The sequence below is a fragment of the Dendropsophus ebraccatus genome, chromosome 13 (genome assembly GCF_027789765.1).
Source record: "Dendropsophus ebraccatus isolate aDenEbr1 chromosome 13, aDenEbr1.pat, whole genome shotgun sequence".
NCBI lineage: Eukaryota > Metazoa > Chordata > Amphibia > Anura > Hylidae > Dendropsophus > Dendropsophus ebraccatus.
In genome coordinates this window covers 50,783,114-50,803,988 of record NC_091466.1, presented here as the reverse complement: position 1 = coordinate 50,803,988, position 20,875 = coordinate 50,783,114, and the positions used below count along the sequence as shown (strand labels likewise).

Genomic DNA, 20,875 nt, shown 5'->3' with positions numbered 1-20,875 from the left:
TGAGTGACATCCCCGTATACTGTGCATATAGTGAGTGACATCCCTGTATACTGTGCATATAGTGAGTGACATCCCTGTATACTGTGCATATAGTAAGTGACATCCCTGTATACTGTGCATATAGTGAGTGATATCCCTGTATACTGTGCATATACTGAGTGACATCCCTGTATACTGTGCATATAGTGAGTGACATCCCCGTATACTGTGCATATAGTGAGTGACATCCCCGTATACTGTGCATATAGTGAGTGACATCCCTGTATACTGTGCATATAGTGAGTGACATCCCTGTATACTGTGCATATACTGAGGGCAGGGCCGTCTTAACAGCATTATGGGCCCCTGGGCAGAGGTGCGAATTGGGCCCCACCCCCCGCGGCCGCCGCCATCAAACCCCCCCCCCCATCTTTGCAACCCCGCCCCTAGCCAGTACAATTACGTACAATAAAAAATACTAATTATTGTTAAAATAAACTTTAATTCACAACACAGTCTTTCAGCAGCGCAAAAACAAAAACTAACCGTGCGTGCATGCCTCACCAAACCAGACCAGGTTGGCTTCAAAGTATCCAAAAAACGCAATGGAGACAGCACTTCCAACAGCAATCTGCAGGGTTTATTGTCACACCAGTGCAACATGTCTCATATATACAGAGGGGCAACAACATGACTATTATATTATATATGAACCATGTTGTTTCCCTGTATACAGAATACAGGGAAACAACATGATTCATATACAGTATATGAATTATATTATGTATAATATAATAGTCATGTTGTTGCTCCTCTGTCTATATGAGACATGTTGTTTTGCCCTTCTCTATATATATGCCAGATAACAAGCAACAAATATTACCACCGCATACTGACTAACACCACCGCTGCTACTGACTAATCCACTGTACACAGATCACTATCACCTCATCCAGTCATATAGAGGTACCCAGCTCTACACAGGTTCTGAACACCATATACATTACAGTGCAGATACATCAAGTGACTCACATGGGACGTCTTCTCTGATCGGAGTTCTTCCCTTTTCATCTTCTTTTCCATTTGCCCTGGGCCGTTATAAGAACTCCTCCGAGCCACGAATCCACAGAATCTGCCAGACAGACATATTAGGCTCCACACTCTGTCACCATCCTCATCTCTCTACACACTGCACATCTGTATTGGCCCCTTATAGATAGCTCCCCCTGTATTACCCCCTTATAGATGGCTCCCCCATGTATCCCCCCCCTTATAGATGGCTCCCCCCTGTATCCCCCTCCTTATAGATGGCTCCCCCTGTATCCCCCCCGTATAAATGGCTCCCCCTATATTACCCTTTTATAGATGGCTCCCCCTGTATTACCCCCTTATAGATGGCTCCCACTGTATTACCCCCTTATAGATGGCTCCCCCCTGTATTACCCCCTTATAGATGGCTCTCCCCTGTATCCCCCTGTATAGATGGCTCCCCCGTATTCCCCCCTTATAGATGGCTCCCCCCTGTATCCCCCCCTCGTATTGATGGCTCCCCCCTGTATCCCCCCCCTATAGATGGCTCCCCCCTGTATCCCTCCCCCTCATATAGATGGCTCCCCCCTATATCCCCCCCTATAGATGGCTCCCCCCTGTATCCCCTCCTCATATAGATGGCTCCCACCTGTATTTCCCCCTATAGATGGCTCCCCCGTGTATCCCCCCCTAGTATAGATGGCTCCTCCCTGTATCCCCCCCTCTCGTATAGATGGCGCCCCCCTGTATCCCCCCCTATAGATGGCTCCCCCTGTATCCCCCCCTCGTATAGATGGCTCCCCCCTGTATCCCCCCTATAGATGGCTCCCCCCTGTATCCCCCCCTATAGATGGCTCCCCCTGTATCCCCCCTATAGATGTCTCCCCCCTGTATCCCCCCCTATAGATGGCTCCCCCTGTATCCCCCCTATAGATGGCTCCCCCCTGTATCCCTTCCTATAGATGGCTCCCCCCTGTAACCCCCCTATAGATGGCTCCCCCTGTATCCCCCCTATAGATGGCTCCCCCCTGTATCCCCCCTATAGATGGCTCCCCCTGTATCCCCCCTATAGATGGCTCCCCCTGTATCCCCCCTATAGATGGCTCCCCCCTGTATCCCCCCCTATAGATGGCTCCCCCCTGTATCCCCCCCTATAGATGGCTCCCCCCTGTATCCCCCCCTATAGATGGCTCCCCCTGTATCCCCCCCTATAGATGGCTCCCCCTGTATCCCCCCTATAGATGGCTCCCCCCTGTATCCCCCCCCTATAGATGGCTCCCCCCTGTATCCCCCCCTATAGATGGCTCCCCCTATAGATGGCTCCCCCGTATTCCCCCCTTATAGATGGCTCCCCCGTATTCCCCCCTTATAGATGGCTCCCCCGTATTCCCCCCTTATAGATGGCTCCCCCCTGCACAGCAGATAAAAAAAACAAACACCCAACTCACCTACTAGCGCTCCCCGTCGCTGCTTCCTCTCCTCTTCTGCCTCCGGCTGATGTGTCGCTCCCTGGGGGATTCTCCGGGAGCGCACACATCCGGAAGCTCAGTGTGCGCCCAGGCCGGGACTTCCGGTACAGGAAGCCCCAGCGACGCGCACTGAGGTTCCTGATGCGTGCGCTCCCGGAGAATCCCCGGGGAGCGACGCATCAGCCGGGGCCGGATTTCCTCTTGCGACCGCAAGCAAGAAAGTGCTTGCGGTCGCAAGAGAAGGGGAAGGGGGGGGGGGGGGGCGCGCAGGGCCGTCTTACCCATTGGGCATGGGAGGCGGCTGCCCGGGGACCCCCAGGCAGCCGCCTACCATGCCCAATGGGTAAGACGGCCCTGACTGAGGGACATCCCTGTATACTGTGCATATACTGAGTGACATCCCTGTATACTGTGCATATAGTGAGCGACATCCCTGTATACTGTGCATATACTGAGTGACATCCCTGTATACTGTGCATATACTGAGTGACATCCCTGTATACTGTGCATATAGTGAGCGACATCCCTGTATACTGTGCATATACTGAGTGACATCCCTGTATACCAGGGGTGGGGAACCTCCGGCCCCTGACACCTCCGGATGTGGCCCGCGGCTCCCCTGTGACATGCGCAGCTCTGGAGGAGAAGGAGCCGACACACACGGCATCCTCCTGTGTCTGTGACAGCTGCCAGGAGGATGCTGTGAGTGCCGACTCCTTCCCCTCAGAGCGGTGCACAACTTCTGACTCCTGCCCTCCTGTGACGTGCGCCGAGCTGGTGAGGCAGGAGCTGGCACAGACACAGGAAGATGTGTTGTATGCCTGCTCCTGCCTCACCAGCGCGGGGCAGAGCGGCGCACGTCTTCTGACTCCTGCGGCCCGCGCGCGATGACGTCATTTCATCGCGCCCCGCCTGCAGGAGAAGACCGGCACAGAAGAGAGGAGGGAGAAGAGGACCTGGACAGGGTGGGAGCGGAGGAAAGGTGCGTGGGATGTTTATTTTTTTCATTTGGGGCAGACACTGGGGGTTAACTAGGCCACCAGGGACATGACTGGGGGGGTAACTAGGCTACCAGGGACATGACTGAGGAGTTAACTAGGCCACCAGGGACATGACTGAGGAGTTAACTAGGCCACCAGGGACATGACTGAGGAGTTAATTAGGCCACCAGGGACATGACTGAGGGGTTAACTAGGCCACCAGGGACATGACTGAGGGGTTAACTAGGCCACCAGGGACATGACTGAGGAGTTAACTAGGCCACCAGGGACATGACTGAGGAGTTAACTAGGCCACCAGGGACATGACTGGGGGGTTAACTAGGCCACCAGGGACATGACTGAGGAGTTAACTAGGCCACCAGGGACATGATTGAGGAGTTAACTAGGCCACCAGGGACATGACTGAGGAGTTAACTAGGCCACCAGGGACATGACTGAGGAGTTAACTAGGCCACCAGGGACATGACTGAGGAGTTAACTAGGCCACCAGGAACATGACTGGGGGGGGGGGGGGTTAACTAGGCCACCAGGGACATGACTGAGGGGTTAACTAGGCCACCAGGGACATGACTGAGGAGTTAACTAGGCCACCAGGGACATGACTGAGGAGTTAACTAGGCCACCAGGGACATGACTGAGGAGTTAACTAGGCCACCAGGGACATGACTGAGGAGTTAACTAGGCCACCAGGGACATGACTGAGGAGTTAACTAGGCCACCAGGGACATGACTGGGGGGGTAACTAGGCTACCAGGGACATGACTGAGGAGTTAACTAGGCCACCAGGGACATGACTGAGGAGTTAACTAGGCCACCGGGGACATGACTGAGGAGTTAACTAGGCCACCAGGGACATGACTGAGGGGTTAACTAGGCCACCAGGGACATGACTGAGGGGTTAACTAGGCCACCAGGGACATGACTGAGGAGTTAACTAGGCCACCAGGGACATGACTGAGGAGTTAACTAGGCCACCAGGGACATGACTGGGGGGTTAACTAGGCCACCAGGGACATGACTGAGGAGTTAACTAGGCCACCAGGGACATGACTGAGGAGTTAACTAGGCCACCAGGGACATGACTGAGGAGTTAACTAGGCCACCAGGGACATGACTGAGGGGTTTACTAGGCTACCAGGGACATGACTGAGGAGTTAACTAGGCTACCAGGGACATGACTGAGGGGTTAACTAGGCCACCAGGGACATGACTGGGGGGGTTAACTAGGCTACCAGGGGCATCACTAAGGATTCAAATCAGGTACAAGGGGCATCACAGAGGGTTAACTACAATAGCAGGGGCATTAGGGGAACAATACTTTGCCTTGTTCGGGTGCTGCAAACCCCCGCTACTAACTGCCACGCACGGTATAACATTGAGTGCGGCCCTCGAATGATTTTATTAAGGCCCAACCGGCCCTCGACATGGAAAAGGTTCCCCACCCCTGCTGTATACTGTGCATATAGTGAGCGACATCCCTGTATACTGTGCATATACTGAGTGACATCCCTGTATACTGTGTATATAGTGAGGGACATCCCTGTATACTGTGCATATACTGAGTGACATCCCTGTATACTGTGCATATACTGAGTGACATCCCTGTATACTGTGCATATAGTGAGTGACATCCCTGTATACTGTGCATATACTGAGTAACATCCCCGTATACTGTGCATATAGTGAGAGGCATCCCTGTATACTGTGCATATAGTGAGTGACATCCCTGTATACTGTGCATATACTGAGTGACATCCCTGTACACTGTGCATATACTGAGTGACATCCCTGTATACTGTGCATATACTGAGTGACATCCCTGTACACTGTGCATATACTGAGTGACATCCCTGTATACTGTGCATATAGTGAGAGGCATCCCTGTATACTGTGCATATAGTGAGTGACATCCCTGTATACTGTGCATATAGTGACATCCCTGTATACTGTGCATATAGTGAGTGACATCCCTGTATACTGTGTATATAGTGAGTGACATCCCTTTATACTGTGCATATACTGAGTGACCTCCCCGTATACTGTGCATATACTAATTGACATCCCTGTATACTGTGCATATACTGAGTGACATCCCTGTATACTGTGCATATAGTGACATCCCTGTATACTGTGCATATAGTGAGTGACATCCCTGTATACTGTGCATATAGTGAGTGACATCCCTGTATACTGTGCATATACTGAGTGACATCCCTTTATACTGTGCATATACTGAGTGACCTCCCCGTATACTGTGCATATACTGAGTGACATCCCTGTATACTGTGCATATACTGAGGGACATCCCTGTATACTGTGCATATAGTGAGTGACATCCCCGTATACTGTGCATATACTGAGTGACCTCCCCGTATACTGTGCATATAGTGAGTGACATCCCTGTATACTGTGCATATACTGAGTGACATCGCTGTATACTGTGCATATAGTGACATCCCTGTATACTGTGCATATACTGAGTGACATCCCTGTATACTGTGCATATAGTGAAATCCCTGTATACTGTGCATATACTAAGTGACATCCCTGTATGTTGTGACTATACTATGTTGGGGCTGGCTACACAGAGACCTATACTATTTGGGGGATACAAAAAAAGGGGAATAATATGTTGTGGCTATACTATGTGGGGGCTACAAAGGGGGATATACTATGGGCGCTACACAGGGGGAAGGGCTATGTGGGGGGCCTATATTATGTGGGACTGCACAGGGCATCTATATTATGTGTGGGGGCTATATACCTGACTACTATTTGGAGGCACATATTGGGCCAGACTGCTTATGTAGGAGCACAGAGGGGGCACTGTTACTGTGTAAAGCAATGAGGAATATAAGGTTATGATGAGGTATAAGGTTAGGATGGTGCTGGAGCGTGGAGCCTAAAGTGTTTGTCTCGCAGATTCTGGGGAGAAGAGTCATGGCTGGAGAAATCTTCATGATGGGCTGAGCCAGATGGAAAGAAAAGAAAAAAACAGACAACTTTGACTACCAAAAAGTCACTTATGATTCATGTAGGAAGACGCCTCCTGTAAGTCACTGGATGTAACTGCACAATCATGCATAATCACTTTTTGGGTGCATTCACACATACAGGATCTGCAACAGATTTGATGCTGGGTTCTGTCATTGAGTAACAAAGCTATCTGCAGCATCAAATCTGCTGCAGATCCTGTATGTGTAAACACACTCTTAAGGTCTGTAGATCCTTTGTATAGCTGGATCTCTACCTCTATTTGGTCACTGCTAGAGATGAGTGACCTTACAGTAAGTTTAGGTTCACATGAACCCAAATGCTCTGAACTTCTTCTCTAGTCAATGCTGAGGTAGAATATTGCATTTTATTTACTGGTGGTATAAAGGGAATATTATTTATAGACAGTACAGCAGTATTATCCAGTCACTGTATGGTGATGACGGCAGTGGTCATGGTATTATTTGTCCTGTGTATACTCATTTTATTGGTAATACTTGTGTTCGTGTAGTGGATTTTATTCAGTGACAGCATAGTGGTATTAGTCATGTTGTAGTGATGATGGTAGTTGATGTATTATCTGTTACTTGTATACTGTAATAATGGTAGTATCAGTCTCTTTATAATAGATTGGCCAGTAACAGTAATGATGATATTCGCTTCCTGTATACTGGTGTTTTTTGGTAACTATAATAGCTATTTAGAGATATACAGTATTATCATGCATAGAAAATTGTCTTATCAGTGCTAACATTATACAGGAAATGTGTAATATTATTTTACATATCCTAAAAATTTCCCTAGGACCCTACTTATATATATTATCACTGCTGTAGCCTGTTGTTGCATAATAGATAGATAGATAGATAGATAGATAGATAGATATGCACAGATATTCCGCAGCACACCAGCATAGGTGGAAAAGGTGAAATATTTATTACAAAGGATGTAAAAAATACAGAGATGCGACGTTTCGACCCTCTCACAGGGTCATTATCAAGATGCTTGATAATGACCCTGTGAGAGGGTCGAAACGTCGCATCTCTGTATTTTTTACATCCTTTGTACTAAATATTTCACCTTTTCCACCTATGCTGGTGTGCTGCGGAATATCTGTGCATATTATTGGGGATCCCCAAGCCCGGGGACTGACTTCATACAGCACCCGCTTCACGAGGTTTTGGACGTGCGGCTTTCTCCTGTATCTAGATAGATAGATAGATAGATAGATAGATAGGAGATAGATAGATAGATAGATAGATAGATAGACGTAGAAATTCCCACAGCACTCCAAATTAGCAAAACAAACGTGATTTATTGCATAGTGAAACAGCACAACTGGCACCCACCTCAAGTGATCTGGTTGTGCTGCTCCAAGATACAAGCTTTCTAGATAGATAGATAGATAGATAGATAGATAGATAGATAGAGAAAAAATCTGTTAGTGCAGCACTCCTTTTTCAGTAAGTAGCTCGGTGCCTTCCAGCATGCACCCTTGCGACCACAGGTGCTGAAGTATACAAATAGAAAAAGCCGTGGCACTCAAAGTTCAGTGAAAAAATAAGTACTTTTTATTTGCCCAAAACCGCAACGTTTCGACCTCGCTATGAGGTCTTTTTCAAGCAGTGTCAATAGTACATATGGCATAGTGTGCATTTTATACACAGCAAACAGGGTCAAAATCAGTGGTTGCAAATCATTAATCAGTGTGTTACAAATCATCAATTAGTGTATCACAGCAACGGCAAGTAAACAAAACACATATGCTAAAATCGGTGCGTGATCGTGATAGATACATCTCATGATCGATATAGTGTCCATGAAGAAAATCACCATCAAACGTGTACAGTGTAAGAAGTATAATAAAGTCCAAAAAAAGTCCAATTTTGCAAAAGTACAAAAGGAATAACGAGGATCCTCACTCACCATGATGACAGCTTCGCCCAGGAATGGTAAGCGTGGTGGATAACAGAAAGCTCATGCGCAATAGACAACCAATGAGAAGCAGTGAGTCAGTGACGTATTCAATACCCCACATGATCAGGTTAACTCTATTCATGCAGATACACTGACTCACATGGAAAAATATCTATGTAAATATGGTACACTGTATGCTGCATCCATGTTCACGGCGAACGTATAAACACCCAGACGGCTGTTCTGAGACATTACCACCATACTTCTCCATATTCAGGGATGTCAGGAAACGAGTGATCTCAGGCCGCTTCAAGAAGCCGCACACAAAAACCGCTCGGTGTTCAGAGACTCCGATTCACAGCTCCGTGATCCCAAAAAACGCATAGAAAACGCATGAGTGCCGCTGGGTGTAAATAGCAGTAAACAGTCAAGAAGTTCTCAAATGGGCGGGGTCATCGTGTGGTGAAGTATCCTCGATCCCACAGAGAAATGCTTGCTATTCTGAAAAGATAGACATAGGTAAGTATATCGTAAAACAAATTGTAAAGCCATATATACACATGGTACAACAACATCTAGGATACTTCACCACACGATGACCCCGCCTATTAGAGAACTTCTTGACTGTTTGCCACTATTTACACCCAGCGGCACTCATGCGTTTTCTATGCGTTTTTTGGGATCACTGCAACAGCGTCCACACGGTTAAAATGGCGGCCGGGACGATGACCAGAAAATCCAGGTGCAGGATGCCATGGATTTAGTGGAAGGGACCCCGCGATGCACGGAGCTGTGAATCGGGAGTCTCTGAACACCGAGCGGTTTTTGTGTGCGGCTTCTTGAAGCGGCCCGAGATCACTTGTTTCCTGACATCCCTGAATATGGAGAAGTATGGTGGTAATGTCTCAGAACAGCCGTCTGGGTGTTTATACGCTCGCCGTGAACATGGATGCAGCATACAGTGTACCATATTTACATTACACGCTTGAAAAAGGCAGCGCGAGGCTGCTGAAATGTCGCATCACTGGAGTGCTGTATCATGACAACACTGTGAATTAAACACTGAACTTTTTTCACCTTATTTGGTGTGCCGTGGACTATCTTCTATTATATTGTATTGGTCTTGATCAGGACCTGGACCGCTGGCACCCATTACATTCTTTGGAGCTGTGCTGCTCATTTTGTCTTTTTTCTAAACATTTGATCCGCGAGCTGGCACGCAAGTTTTTCATCATGGAATCACAAATTACCAACTTGGATGAGGACTTTGTTATTACAACTACATCGGCAGCACATCCATTTGCCTTCTCTACTAGTGAAGTGGACTCGATATTAGGAGAGGTGGAGGACGATGCTCCGTTCTTGGACATCCCAGCTGCGATTGATATGCAAAGGGATTATGAAAATTTGTCAAAAAGAATTACCAAACTACAACTGCACATTAGTACACTTGCAAGATACTATCGGGAAAAACGTATACCTAGGGGTATGCGTACCAGACTTAGACCAAATATGCTGCTGGAAGATCTAGAATGCAGACGCCTGTTCGAGGAAATCTCGGACAAATATGCACTGGAGGTGATCCTTGTTAACATAAAGTGTTTACAAAAACAACTTAAGACGACACGTAAGAGACTTTCTGATGTTGACCTTACCTGTACGACTAAATGGATCATCTATGTGCTGTGGTGTCCGTGCAAATTAATCTATGTTGGGGAGACGACACACGATCTCCGGACACGCTTTGGCCAACATAGATATTCTGTTAGAAAATTGCGCCTCGATCTTCCGGTTCCCAAACACTGTGTTGAGAAAAACCATACGGAAAATAATCTTAAAATTATGATTATTGACAGAATACCCCCATTAAAATATGGGGGGAACAGACACGTGCTGTTAAAAAAGAGGGAACTGGAGTGGATCCATAAACTGGACTGAATGTCCCCTAAGGGACATATATACATATATACGGCGAACGTATGAACACCCAGACGGCTGTTCTGAGACATTACCACCATACTTCTCCATATTCAGGGATGTCAGGAAACGAGTGATCTCGGGCCGCTTCAAGAAGCCGCACACAAAAACCGCTCGGTGTTCAGAGACTCCGATTCACAGCTCTGTGATCCCAAAAAACGCATAGAAAACGCATGAGTGCCGCTGGGTGTGAATAGCAGTAAACAGTCAAGAAGTTCTCAAATGGGCAGGGTCATCGTGTGGTGAAGTATCCTCGATCCCACAGAGAAATGCTTGCTATTCTGAAAAGATAGACATAGGTAAGTATATCGTAAAACAAATTGTAAAGCCATATATACACATGGTACAACAACATCTAGGATACTTCACCACACGATGACCCCGCCTATTAGAGAACTTCTTGACTGTTTGCCACTATTTACACCCAGCGGCACTCATGCGTTTTCTATGCGTTTTTTGGGATCACTGCAACAGCGTCCACACGGTTAAAATGGCGGCCGGGACGAAGACCAGAAAATCCAGGTGCAGGATGCCATGGATTTAGTGGAAGGGACACCGCGATGCACGGAGCTGTGAATCGGGAGTCTCTGAACACCGAGCGGTTTTTGTGTGCGGCTTCTTGAAGCGGCCCGAGATCACTTGTTTCCTGACATCCCTGAATATGGAGAAGTATGGTGGTAATGTCTCAGAACAGCCGTCTGGGTGTTTATACGCTCGCCGTGAACATGGATGCAGCATACAGTGTACCATATTTACATAGATATTTTTCCATGTGAGTCAGTGTATCTGCATGAATAGAGTTAACCTAATCACGTGGGGTATTGAATACGTCACTGACTCACTGCTTCTCATTGGTTGTCTATTGCGCATGAGCTTTCTGTTATCCACCACGCTTACCATTCCTGGGCGAAGCTGTCATCATGGTGAGTGAGGATCCTCGTTATTCCTTTTGTACTTTTGCAAAATTGGACTTTTTTTTGACTTAACTATACTTCTTACACTATACACGTTTGATGGTGATTTTCTTCATGGACACTATATCGATCATGAGATGTATCTATCACGATAACGCACCGCTTTTAGCATATGAGTTTTGTTTACTTGCCGTTGCTGTGATACACTAATTGATGATTTGTAACACACTGATTTTGACCCTGTTTGCTGTGTATAAAATGCACACTATGCCATATGTACTATTGACACTGCTTGAAAAAGACCTCATAGCGAGGTCGAAATGTTGCGGTTTTGGGCAAATAAAAAGTACTTATTTTTTCACTGAACTTCGAGTGCCACGGCTTTTTCTATTTAGATAGATAGATAGATAGATAGAGAGATAGGAGATAGATAGATAGATAGAGAGATAGAGAGATAGGAGATAGATAGATAGATAGATAGATAGATAGATAGATAGATAGATAGACAGGAGATAGATAGACTTGGCACCATTTCTGTCAATAAAAATGAGCTGCAATACAACACAACACGACCTAAGTGTGATATGGTATGTGGGCTGGAGGGGTGTGAGTGCCAGGGCTGAATTTCAGTCCCAGTCCAGCCCTGCTCCTACCCCATCATACTACTACCCCCTTCATCCTCCTGCCCTTCCATCATCATAGTAGTTCCCCTCTCATCCTTTTGCCCCTCATCACCATACTACTGCCTCCTTCATCATTCTCCTGCCCCTCCATCTCTATGTAAAATTAAAAAAAACAGCTATACTTACCTCAACTGTTCCTCTAGTCTCCAAGCGATTCCTCTCCCTGCTGTGCTTGAGAGAGATTGGTCATGCCGTAAGGGGGTGGGGCTTCCAGCGACGGGGGGCGGAGCTTCCTGGGTGATACTGGGGACATGGTTTTGCCCGGTCTTGAGTCCAGGTATCCTCCCAGGGCTGCTGGAAACCTGACAGCTGCTGCAGCGTCAGATACTGGGGCCAACTAAGGACAGGCAGCCTCACTCTATGGCTGTCTGGGGGCCCCAGCTGTGGACTGTCAGTGGGAGTTGGGGAGGGGCCCACCGAAGGATCCTCCGGTCCTCCGGTGGCCCAGTCCGACACTGTCCCCACCAATCCATTGTGCCTCCTGTAGCCAGATACAATACCCCATGCAACTACATATGCCCCCTGTAATGAGGTTCCACAGCCAGATGTACCTTTGTATTGAGATATGATGCATCTTGTATACAGTTACAATACCATGTAGACACAGATACCCCCTGTAGCCAGATACAATTTCCTAAGTAGCTAGATATAAACCCTGCAGCCACATACAATAACCCTATAACCAGATACATTACCCCTTGCTACTAGATATGCTACCTGGATCAAATTCCATATCTGCTAAAGCCAGATACAGTGTGCCCCTGTAGTCAGATAGAATCCCCCCTATAACCAGTTAGAATGACCCTTACAACTAGATATGCCCCCTGTAACAATTGTATTGAAGAGTGTAGGGGACTGGACTTCTCAATACACATATTTGTTAAAATGGCTGCCTATGGCAAACTGTGCACAATAGCAGGGCCGTCTTAACAGCATTATGGGCCCCTGGGCAGAGGTGCGAATTGCCCATAGTAGCCAATCCCCCCATATAGTGCCCCCCATAGTAGCCAATCCCCCCATATAGTGCCACCCAAAGTAGCCAATCCCCCCATATAGTGCCCCCCATAGTAGCCAATCCCCCCATAGTAGCCAGTGGCCCCCATAGTAGCCAGTGCCCCCATAGTAGCCAGTGCCCCCCATAGTAGCCAGTGCCCCCATAGTAGCCAGTGCCCCCCATAGTAGCCAGTGCCCCCCATAGAAGCCAGTGCCCCCCATAGTAGCCAGTGCTCCCCATAGTAGCCAGTGCCCCCCATAGTAGCCAGTGCCCCCCCATAGTAGCCAGTGCCCCCATAGTAGCCAGTGCCCCCCATAGTAGCCAGTGCCCCCCATAGTAGCCAGTGCCCCCATAGTAGCCAGTGCCTCTATAGTAGCCAGTGCCCCCCATAGTAGCCAGTGCCCCCCAAAACAACAAACCAGTTACACACCTGTCCGCCGGCCCCAGCAGCTCCTCTCCCGTCAGCGCGCCACTCCCGACATCCTCCGGCACAGGCAGCGGGGTGCAGAGAGACTGCCTGTGCCGGAAGTGTCCGGCTGCACGACACATCCAGGACACCGGCAGCGTCTCTGTACCCCGCTGTCTGTTCCCGGAGGATGACGGGAGTGGCGCGCTGACGGGAGACATCAGCTGCTGGGGCCGGCGGATGGTAAATGAGTTCCTGGACCGCCCGCCCCTTCTATCGCCGCTTAGCTGAGTCGATCAGAAGCCCATGAAAGAGCTGCTCATTGCACTTTCCTGGGCTTCTGATCGGCTCAGCAGAGAAGCGATAGAAGGGGCGGGCGGGCGGGCGGAGGGGGGTCGCTCAGGGCCGCTCACTATGCATATGCATAGTGAGCGGCAATAGAGGGGGCGGGCGGGACGGCTTCCTTGCGGTGCTCAGCACTGCTTGGAAGCCGTCTTCACTTTATAGGACACACTTAGTTTTATAAGTGCATCTTATAAAGCGAAAAATACAGGTCACAGAGGGCAGGGGCCCCCTATGATGCTAGGGCCCCCGGGCAGCCGCCTACCCTGCCCAATGGGTAAGACGGCCCTGCACAATAGTCAAGATGAACGTAAACACTAAACCCCAAAAGAGACCTGAGGCTTACACAGGCAGAGCAGGCAGGAAAGTAGCGGCAGATATGTAATAATAATCACTTATTACCCTTATATAAAACTATTAATAAAATTGTAATTATATAGGGAAAAATATTCTTATAGGAAGGGGCTGAAACCTTTTGCTAAATGTTTTTTTGTTTGAGCAACATTATCAAGTATCAGTATAAACCATATTAAAATACTGCAGCCGAGCGCATAGACCAAGATCTTATTCTTCCAAACAAGAAATTTCCGCCAATGGCCAATTGTTCATTATTTATGTAATGTTTATATCAGTGATATTGCATTATATGGTTAGTACAAGTGTTTGTATCAAGATGTTTAAATAAAGTTTATTTAAAAAAACAAAACAAAAGAAATATGACATCATAATAGAACAGCTACTGGACCCTTCAGAGCTTTATTAGGAGTTGGAGCGTAAGTACGCACATCCATTGGCTCCTGGTATTTTTTGCTATTTTCTATTTTTCAATCAGTTTTCTCCATGTAATCTTTAATTTTTTCACACACACAGGCGATTTCTGCGAGAGATTGGAGACAGGAGGCGATTTGTAGAAATGGAAGAGGAGCCGAAGATGGACGTGGAGCAGTCCGTAGAGGAAAAGGACGTTCCAGTTGTCTTCGAGCAACATGTGAGTAAGAATTCCCCATTCAGTATAGCAGGGTATAGCAGATAGGGTTGTATAGAGATGGGGTTGTGTACATAGTGGGATGTCCTGTCCAGGAGTATCTGTACCTGTAGATACTCCTCCCTGATCACATGACCACATAGGTGCCCCCCCCCCCCCCCATAGGAGACAGTGGTGATGGGAGGAGATGTGTAGAATGGGGAGCTATAAATACCTCACACTCTGTTACTTATTCCCCATGTTCAGCCATTTCCCAACTGCCATTTTGCCATCTTGCCTGCAGGGGGCGGGCTTAGTTGGCCATGATAACTGCTGGGTGGTGGCTGTGGTCTATGGCCGGGCTCATGCACTGTGTGTGTTATGTGATCTCCAGCACCTCTGCGGACATAGGAAAGAATATACTCCTATAAGGTAGAGAGGGAAATCACATAGCACACATACATGGGCCTGGCCTAAGACTTTATCCAGATGTGCAGTAATATGTGACAATGCTATCACTGGATCAGGATCTACTGTGTGATCTGTCATGTTAAATAAATAAAATAATTATAATAATAATAATAATAATAATAATAATAATAATATATGGTACAAGATGGGAGTTTTAGTTATGCAAACAGGAGATCTCCAAGCTGTAAAACTACAACTCCCATAAAGTATAGTCCCCACAACATAATCATGGTAGTTGTAGTTCTTCAACTTGGAGCTCTCATGTTTGCATAACTACAAGCCCCATTCTCATGTTGTGGTGACAGTACAAGATGGGAATTGTAGTTCTGCAACCTGGAGCTTTCCAAGTTACCTAACTACAACTCCCATCATGTAATGTCACCAGGACATAATGGTAGTTGTAGTTGTGAAACAGCTGGGGGCCACAGTAGATGGAAAGTGACATAGGGGGTGACGGGGAAGCCTGGAGTGAAATTCTCCCGACACATTACAGAGACGCTGAGATGCTGGTAAGCAAGGGGGGTGCTGCTGCACATTGTCCCTCTATGGGCTCTACAGGCAGACAAGGAGGCCTGGAGTGGAATCCCCCCCGTATTACGGCGCCACGGAGATGCTGGGGCCCTGAGGATGACCGGAGCCGCCACTTCTCTTGCACAGTGAAATCCCACGCACCCACACATTCAAGAGCTGCTGAAAGACACGCGCGGGGCGGGGGGGGGGGGGGGGATGTGGAATTGCAATACATTGTCCTGGCTATACGGGCAGATGGGGAAGCCTGTAGTGGAATACTCCCCCAACCACAGCATCTCCTCCATGCTGTAATGTGGGATGATTCATTATAGGCTTATTATTCAGTATAGGCTTCCCCGTCTGCCTGTAGAGCCGGGACAATGTCATCAGCACAGTGGCCGATAGACACAGCAGCCGGCCATCCTCCATAGTGGCCGATAGACAGAGCAGCCCGGCCATCCTCCATAGTGGCTGACAGACAGAGCAGCCCGGCCATCCTCCGTAGCGGCCAGCAGACAGAGCAGCCCGGCCATCCTCCATAGCGGCTGACAGACACAGCAGCCCGGCCATTCTCCACAACAGCCGACAGACAGAGCAGCCCGGCCATCCTCCATAGCGGCCGACAAAGAGACAGCAGCCGGCCATCCTCCATAATGGCCGACAGACACAGCAGCCCGGCCATCCTCCATAGCGGCCGACAGCCACAGCGCTGTGAGTGGTGAGAAAATGAAGATGCCACCGAAACAGGAAGTAGATACGTTTTTGAATAAATCGATGCAGGTGTATGGGGGCTGCAGGGGGGGGAGGGTTTAAAAATAATTAAGCACATCCTACAGATGTAAGAATAAATGTTATTTTTTGCATGACTACTGAGTTCTCCTTTACAAAAATAAAAATAAATGTTATGTATATTTATGAAGTAGACTGTACTCTGATTTGTTCTTAGGTGTAACATACATTTACTGTCAGATAGCTGCTATACTGTAAGACTAGACTGACACATGTGCAGTGCGGACACAACATTACAGACACCATAAATCCTGTTATAACCACAAAGGAGGGACACAGAATGTAAAACATCGTTTGGGTGGGTTCACACGCACCAGATCGCTGCGGATTTCACGGTACTGAAATCCCCCCTAACTCCGCCGAACGCCCAACCGACCGCTACTCGGTGAATACTTTACCCGTTCGCAATTTGGGTTGTTTCTGTGGCTTCCGGCTCCCTGACATCCCGCTCAGCCAATCAGTGCTCTGTCCCGCCGCAGCTAAGCGATACGTCAGGGAGCCGTGAGCCACAGAAGCAGGCCGGACTGCGGACAGATAAAGTATTCACTAGGTAGCGGTGGGTTAAGGGGGGCGGAACATACTGGCAGGAGAATAACATACAAAATGACAGTACCATGAAATCTGCTGCAATCTGGTGCGTTTGAACATTTGGTAAGATCGTTCTATACTTTAGCATATACATGATACATTTGGTAAGATCGTTCTATACTTAAAGAGAACCAATCACCTAAATGTAACTGTCCCTATTATGAAAGTATATCTCTCCCTAAGTCTATTCATGAAGATACAGACTGCATTTGCAGTCTGTATCTTTATACTTTACCTGATCCTCTGTTCCCTGGCTGTTCCGGTGGGCGCCGCCATCTTGATGACGTCACTTGCGTTCCAGCGGTGCGTTCCAGCGTGACGTCATCAAGATGGCGCCGCCGCCGGAACAGCCAGGGAACAGAGAATCGGGTAAAGTATAAAGATACAGACTGCAAAGGCAGTCTGTATCTTCATAGATAGACTTCATGAAGATACAGACTGTATTTGCAGTCTGTATCTTTATACTTTACCTATCCTCTGCTTCAGTGCCGCACGGCCGGGCGCCGCCATCTTGATTACGGGCCTTGCGTTCCACCGCTGGAACGCAAGTGACGTAATCAAGATGGCGCGCCGGCCTTGCTGCACCGAAGAAGAGGATAGGTAAAGTATAAAGATACAGACTGCAGAGTTAGTCTGTATCTTCATAAATAGATTAGAGAAGAGGGACTAGAAAATACACAGCGATCTTGCGCTGTATAGCGCGAGATCACTGTGTATTAACGGAGCGGCGGGCAAAGGATCATGGGAACCTTTCCTGCCGCTCTGCATGACGGGAGTTTCCTGTCTCGCGCCGGCTCTTTTGAAAAGAGCCGGCTCGAGACAGGAAAGTAAAAAGTGAATAATTAAAAAACGTGGCAATAAAAATAATGAATTATATTTACAAATGTCAATAAAATGATGATTTACATCTAATTAGGGAATAAAAATTTTTTAACTTTCGTCCATGATTGGTTCTCTTTAAGCATATACATGATACCTTTAAGGGTTTAAAGGTATCATGTATATGCTAAATTATAGAACGATCTTACCAAATGTATACTGTTTGTAGATCAATGGTAGTCTGCTCATCCCAAATGTGCAGGGTAGGAGGATGTAGTGAGCACCTTTGTCTCTAATAGGCCCTATGTCAGGTGAACCGAACAACCCTTCACGCTCAGAGACCGGTTGGGGTACAAATTCCCTAATAAGTATGACCCCTGCCCTGTCCAATTCCTCTCCAATGTCATATTAATACCCTATCATTTACTCCCAACTGGTTCCATCCACCAGGAATAGTAGTAGCACTAGGGCTGGGGGTAGTAGTAGCTGTAGAACTGCAGGTAGTAAGAGCAGTAGGGCTTGGGGTAGTACCAGTAAGGCTGGGAGTAATAGCAGCAGTAGGGCTGGGGGTAGTAGTAGCTGTAGGGCTGGAGGTAGTAGTAGCTGTAGGGCTGGGGGTAGTAGTAGCTGTAGGGCTGGAGGTAGTAGTAGCTGTAGGGCTGGGGGTAGTAGTAGCTGTAGGGCTGGGGGTAGTAGTAGCTGTAGGGCTGGGGGTAGTAGTAGCTGTAGGGCTGGCAGTAGTGGTAGCTGTAGGGCTGGGGGTAGTAGTAGCAGTAGGACTTGCAGTAATAGCAGCAGTAGGGCTGGGGGAATTAGTAGCTGTATGGCTGGGGATAGTGGTAGCTTTAGGGCTGGGGGTAGTGGCAGCAGTAGGGCTGGGGGTAGTGGTAGCTGAAGGAGTGGGGTAGTAGTAGCTATACAGCTGGGGGTAGTAGTAGCTATAGAGTTGGCGGCAGTAGAGGCTGTAGGGCTGGGTGTCCAATGTGATAGAGACAATGATTGGCACTATCGCCTATAGAGATCAGTCCAATATGTGCAAAATTGAGTTCATAAAAGTACCAGCAGAGTGTTCTCTCCCCCCTTACTTCATATATAGAAAAAATAAGATGTGCAGGGCACTCAATGTAAAACTTGAATTTTATTTAATCCATGTTAAAAATCCATTTCACGGTATAAAGATGTCAGGAACGCCAGCACCATGCGGCAGCGTGACAGCTGTTTCGAGTACGTCAGTATGCTTCTCCAGACGCCTGGTGCTAGCATTCCTGCCGTGATTATCCCTTGTAATGGATTTTTAACATGGATTAAATAAAAGTAAAGTAGCTGTAGGGTGCAGGGTAGGAGGATGTAGATAGTAGTGAGCACCTTTTACGGTTTTATGGTGAGTGCCATGCACATCTTTTTACGGTGAGTTCCCTGCACATCTTCTTTTTTCTATATATGAAGAACCTGTACTTGTTACTATTTTGGGGAGCTAGGGGTAGTAGTAGCTGTAGGGCTGAGAGTAATAGCAGCAGTAGGACTTAGGGAAGTAGTAGCTGTACGGCTGGGGATAGTAGTAGCAGTAGGGCTGGCTGTAGTAGTAGCAGTAGGGCTAGAAGTAGTAATAGCAGTAAGGCTAGAGGTAGTAGTAGCAGAAGGGCTGGGGGTAGTAGTAGCAGTAGGGCTAGAGGTAGTAGTAGCAGAAGGGCTGGATGTAGTAGTAGCAGTAGGGCTAGAAGTAGTAATAGCAGTAGGGCTAGAGGTAATAGTAGCAGTAGGGCTGGGGTTAGTAGTAGCAGTAGGGCTTCGGGTAGTAGTAGCAGTAGGGCTAGAAGTAGTAATAGCAGTAGGGCTAGAGGTAATAGTAGCAGTAGGGCTGGGGTTAGTAGTAGCAGTAGGGCTTCGGGTAGTAGTAGCAGTAAGGGTGGGGTAGTAGTAGCTATAGGGCTCGGGGTAGTACTAGCTGTAGGGCTTGAGGTAGTAGTAGCAGCAGTAAGGCTGGGGGGAGAAGTAGCTGTAGGGCTCAGGGTAGTAGTAGCAGTAGGGCTGGGGGTAGTGGCAGCAGTAGGGCTGAGGGTAGGGCTAGCCTTTGGGGTGTGCGACCTGTGCGCTTGCTCCGGGACTGCAACTGAATCCATCTGACACTGTCTTTGGGATGGGGGTGGTAGTTGTGTGGGGGGCTGTAGGTGTTTTGGGTTTTGGGGGCTGGGTTTGGTAGTTGTGTGGGGAGCTGTAGTCGTTTGGGGGGCTGGAGGTGGTAGTTGTGAGGGGAGCTGGGGTGGTAGTTGTGTTGAGGGATGAGGGTGGTAGGTGTGTCTTGGGCTGTAGGTGTTTTGGGGGCTCGGGTTGGTAGTTGTGTGGGGAGCTGTAGTTGTTTGGGGGGCTGGGGGTGGTATCTGTGTGTGTGTGGGGAGCTGGGGAATGGTAGTTGTGTGGGGGGGCTGGCGGTGGTAGTTGTGTGGAGGGCTGGGGGTTGTAGTTGCTGGGGGCTGGGGTTGGTAGTTGTGTGGGGAGCTGTAGTTGTTTGGGGGGCTGGGGATAGTAGTTGTGGGGGGGCTGTAGTGTGTGGGGGGGCTGTGGGTGGTAGTTGTGTGGGGGGCTGGGGGTTGTAGTTGCTGGGGGCTGGGGTTGGTAGTTGTGTGAAAGGCTGGGGGGTAGTTGTGTGTATGGCGGGGGTCGGGTGATGGTTGTTGTCTGGAGGGGTGGGAGGCTGAAGGAGCTTTATGTTACCTCAAAAAGCTGCAAAAAAGGTTTCGCAAAGGGCGCCATTTACCCTAAGGCCGGCCGTGGCTGGGGGTAGTGGCAGTAATAGGGCTGGGGATAGTAGTAGCTGTAAGGCTGGGGGAAGTGGCAGTAGAGGGGTTGGGGATAGTCACAGCAGTAGGACTGGGGGGAGTGGCAGTAGTAGGGCTGGGGGTAGTTTTAGCAAAAGGGCTGGGAGAGGTAGTTTTACAGGCAGCTGTGTTGGAGGAGGGGCAGGGAGCAGCGCAGGGTCCGTAACTGCTCTCTGGTGGCCTCTGTGTGTCTCTCCTGCTTCTTCCACTGAT

At 48.3% G+C, this 20,875-nt stretch overlaps 2 protein-coding genes across 4 annotated transcripts in view; one reads left to right on the top strand and one right to left on the bottom strand.

Annotated features, from left to right (window-relative positions):
* Nucleotides 1–20,875, bottom strand: part of ACTR10 (actin related protein 10) — a 464,033-nt gene that overhangs the window by 345,469 nt on the left and 97,689 nt on the right. The window contains exon 1 of one of the 3 annotated variants that reach the window (XM_069950795.1): nt 14,905–14,925. The exons of the other annotated variants lie outside the window; for them this stretch is intronic. The gene's annotated coding sequence lies outside the window, so the exon portion shown is untranslated. Of the gene's footprint in view, nt 1–14,904; nt 14,926–20,875 lie in introns of those variants that run through there. 3 annotated transcript variants of the gene reach the window in all.
* LOC138770554 (uncharacterized) overlaps nt 14,605–20,875 on the top strand; it is an 83,177-nt gene continuing 76,906 nt past the window's right edge. Inside the window, exon 1 of the mRNA XM_069949659.1 lies at nt 14,605–14,693. Within this exon, the coding sequence (XP_069805760.1) occupies nt 14,692–14,693 (2 nt within the window). The 5' untranslated portion in view covers nt 14,605–14,691. The remainder of the gene's footprint in view (nt 14,694–20,875) is intronic.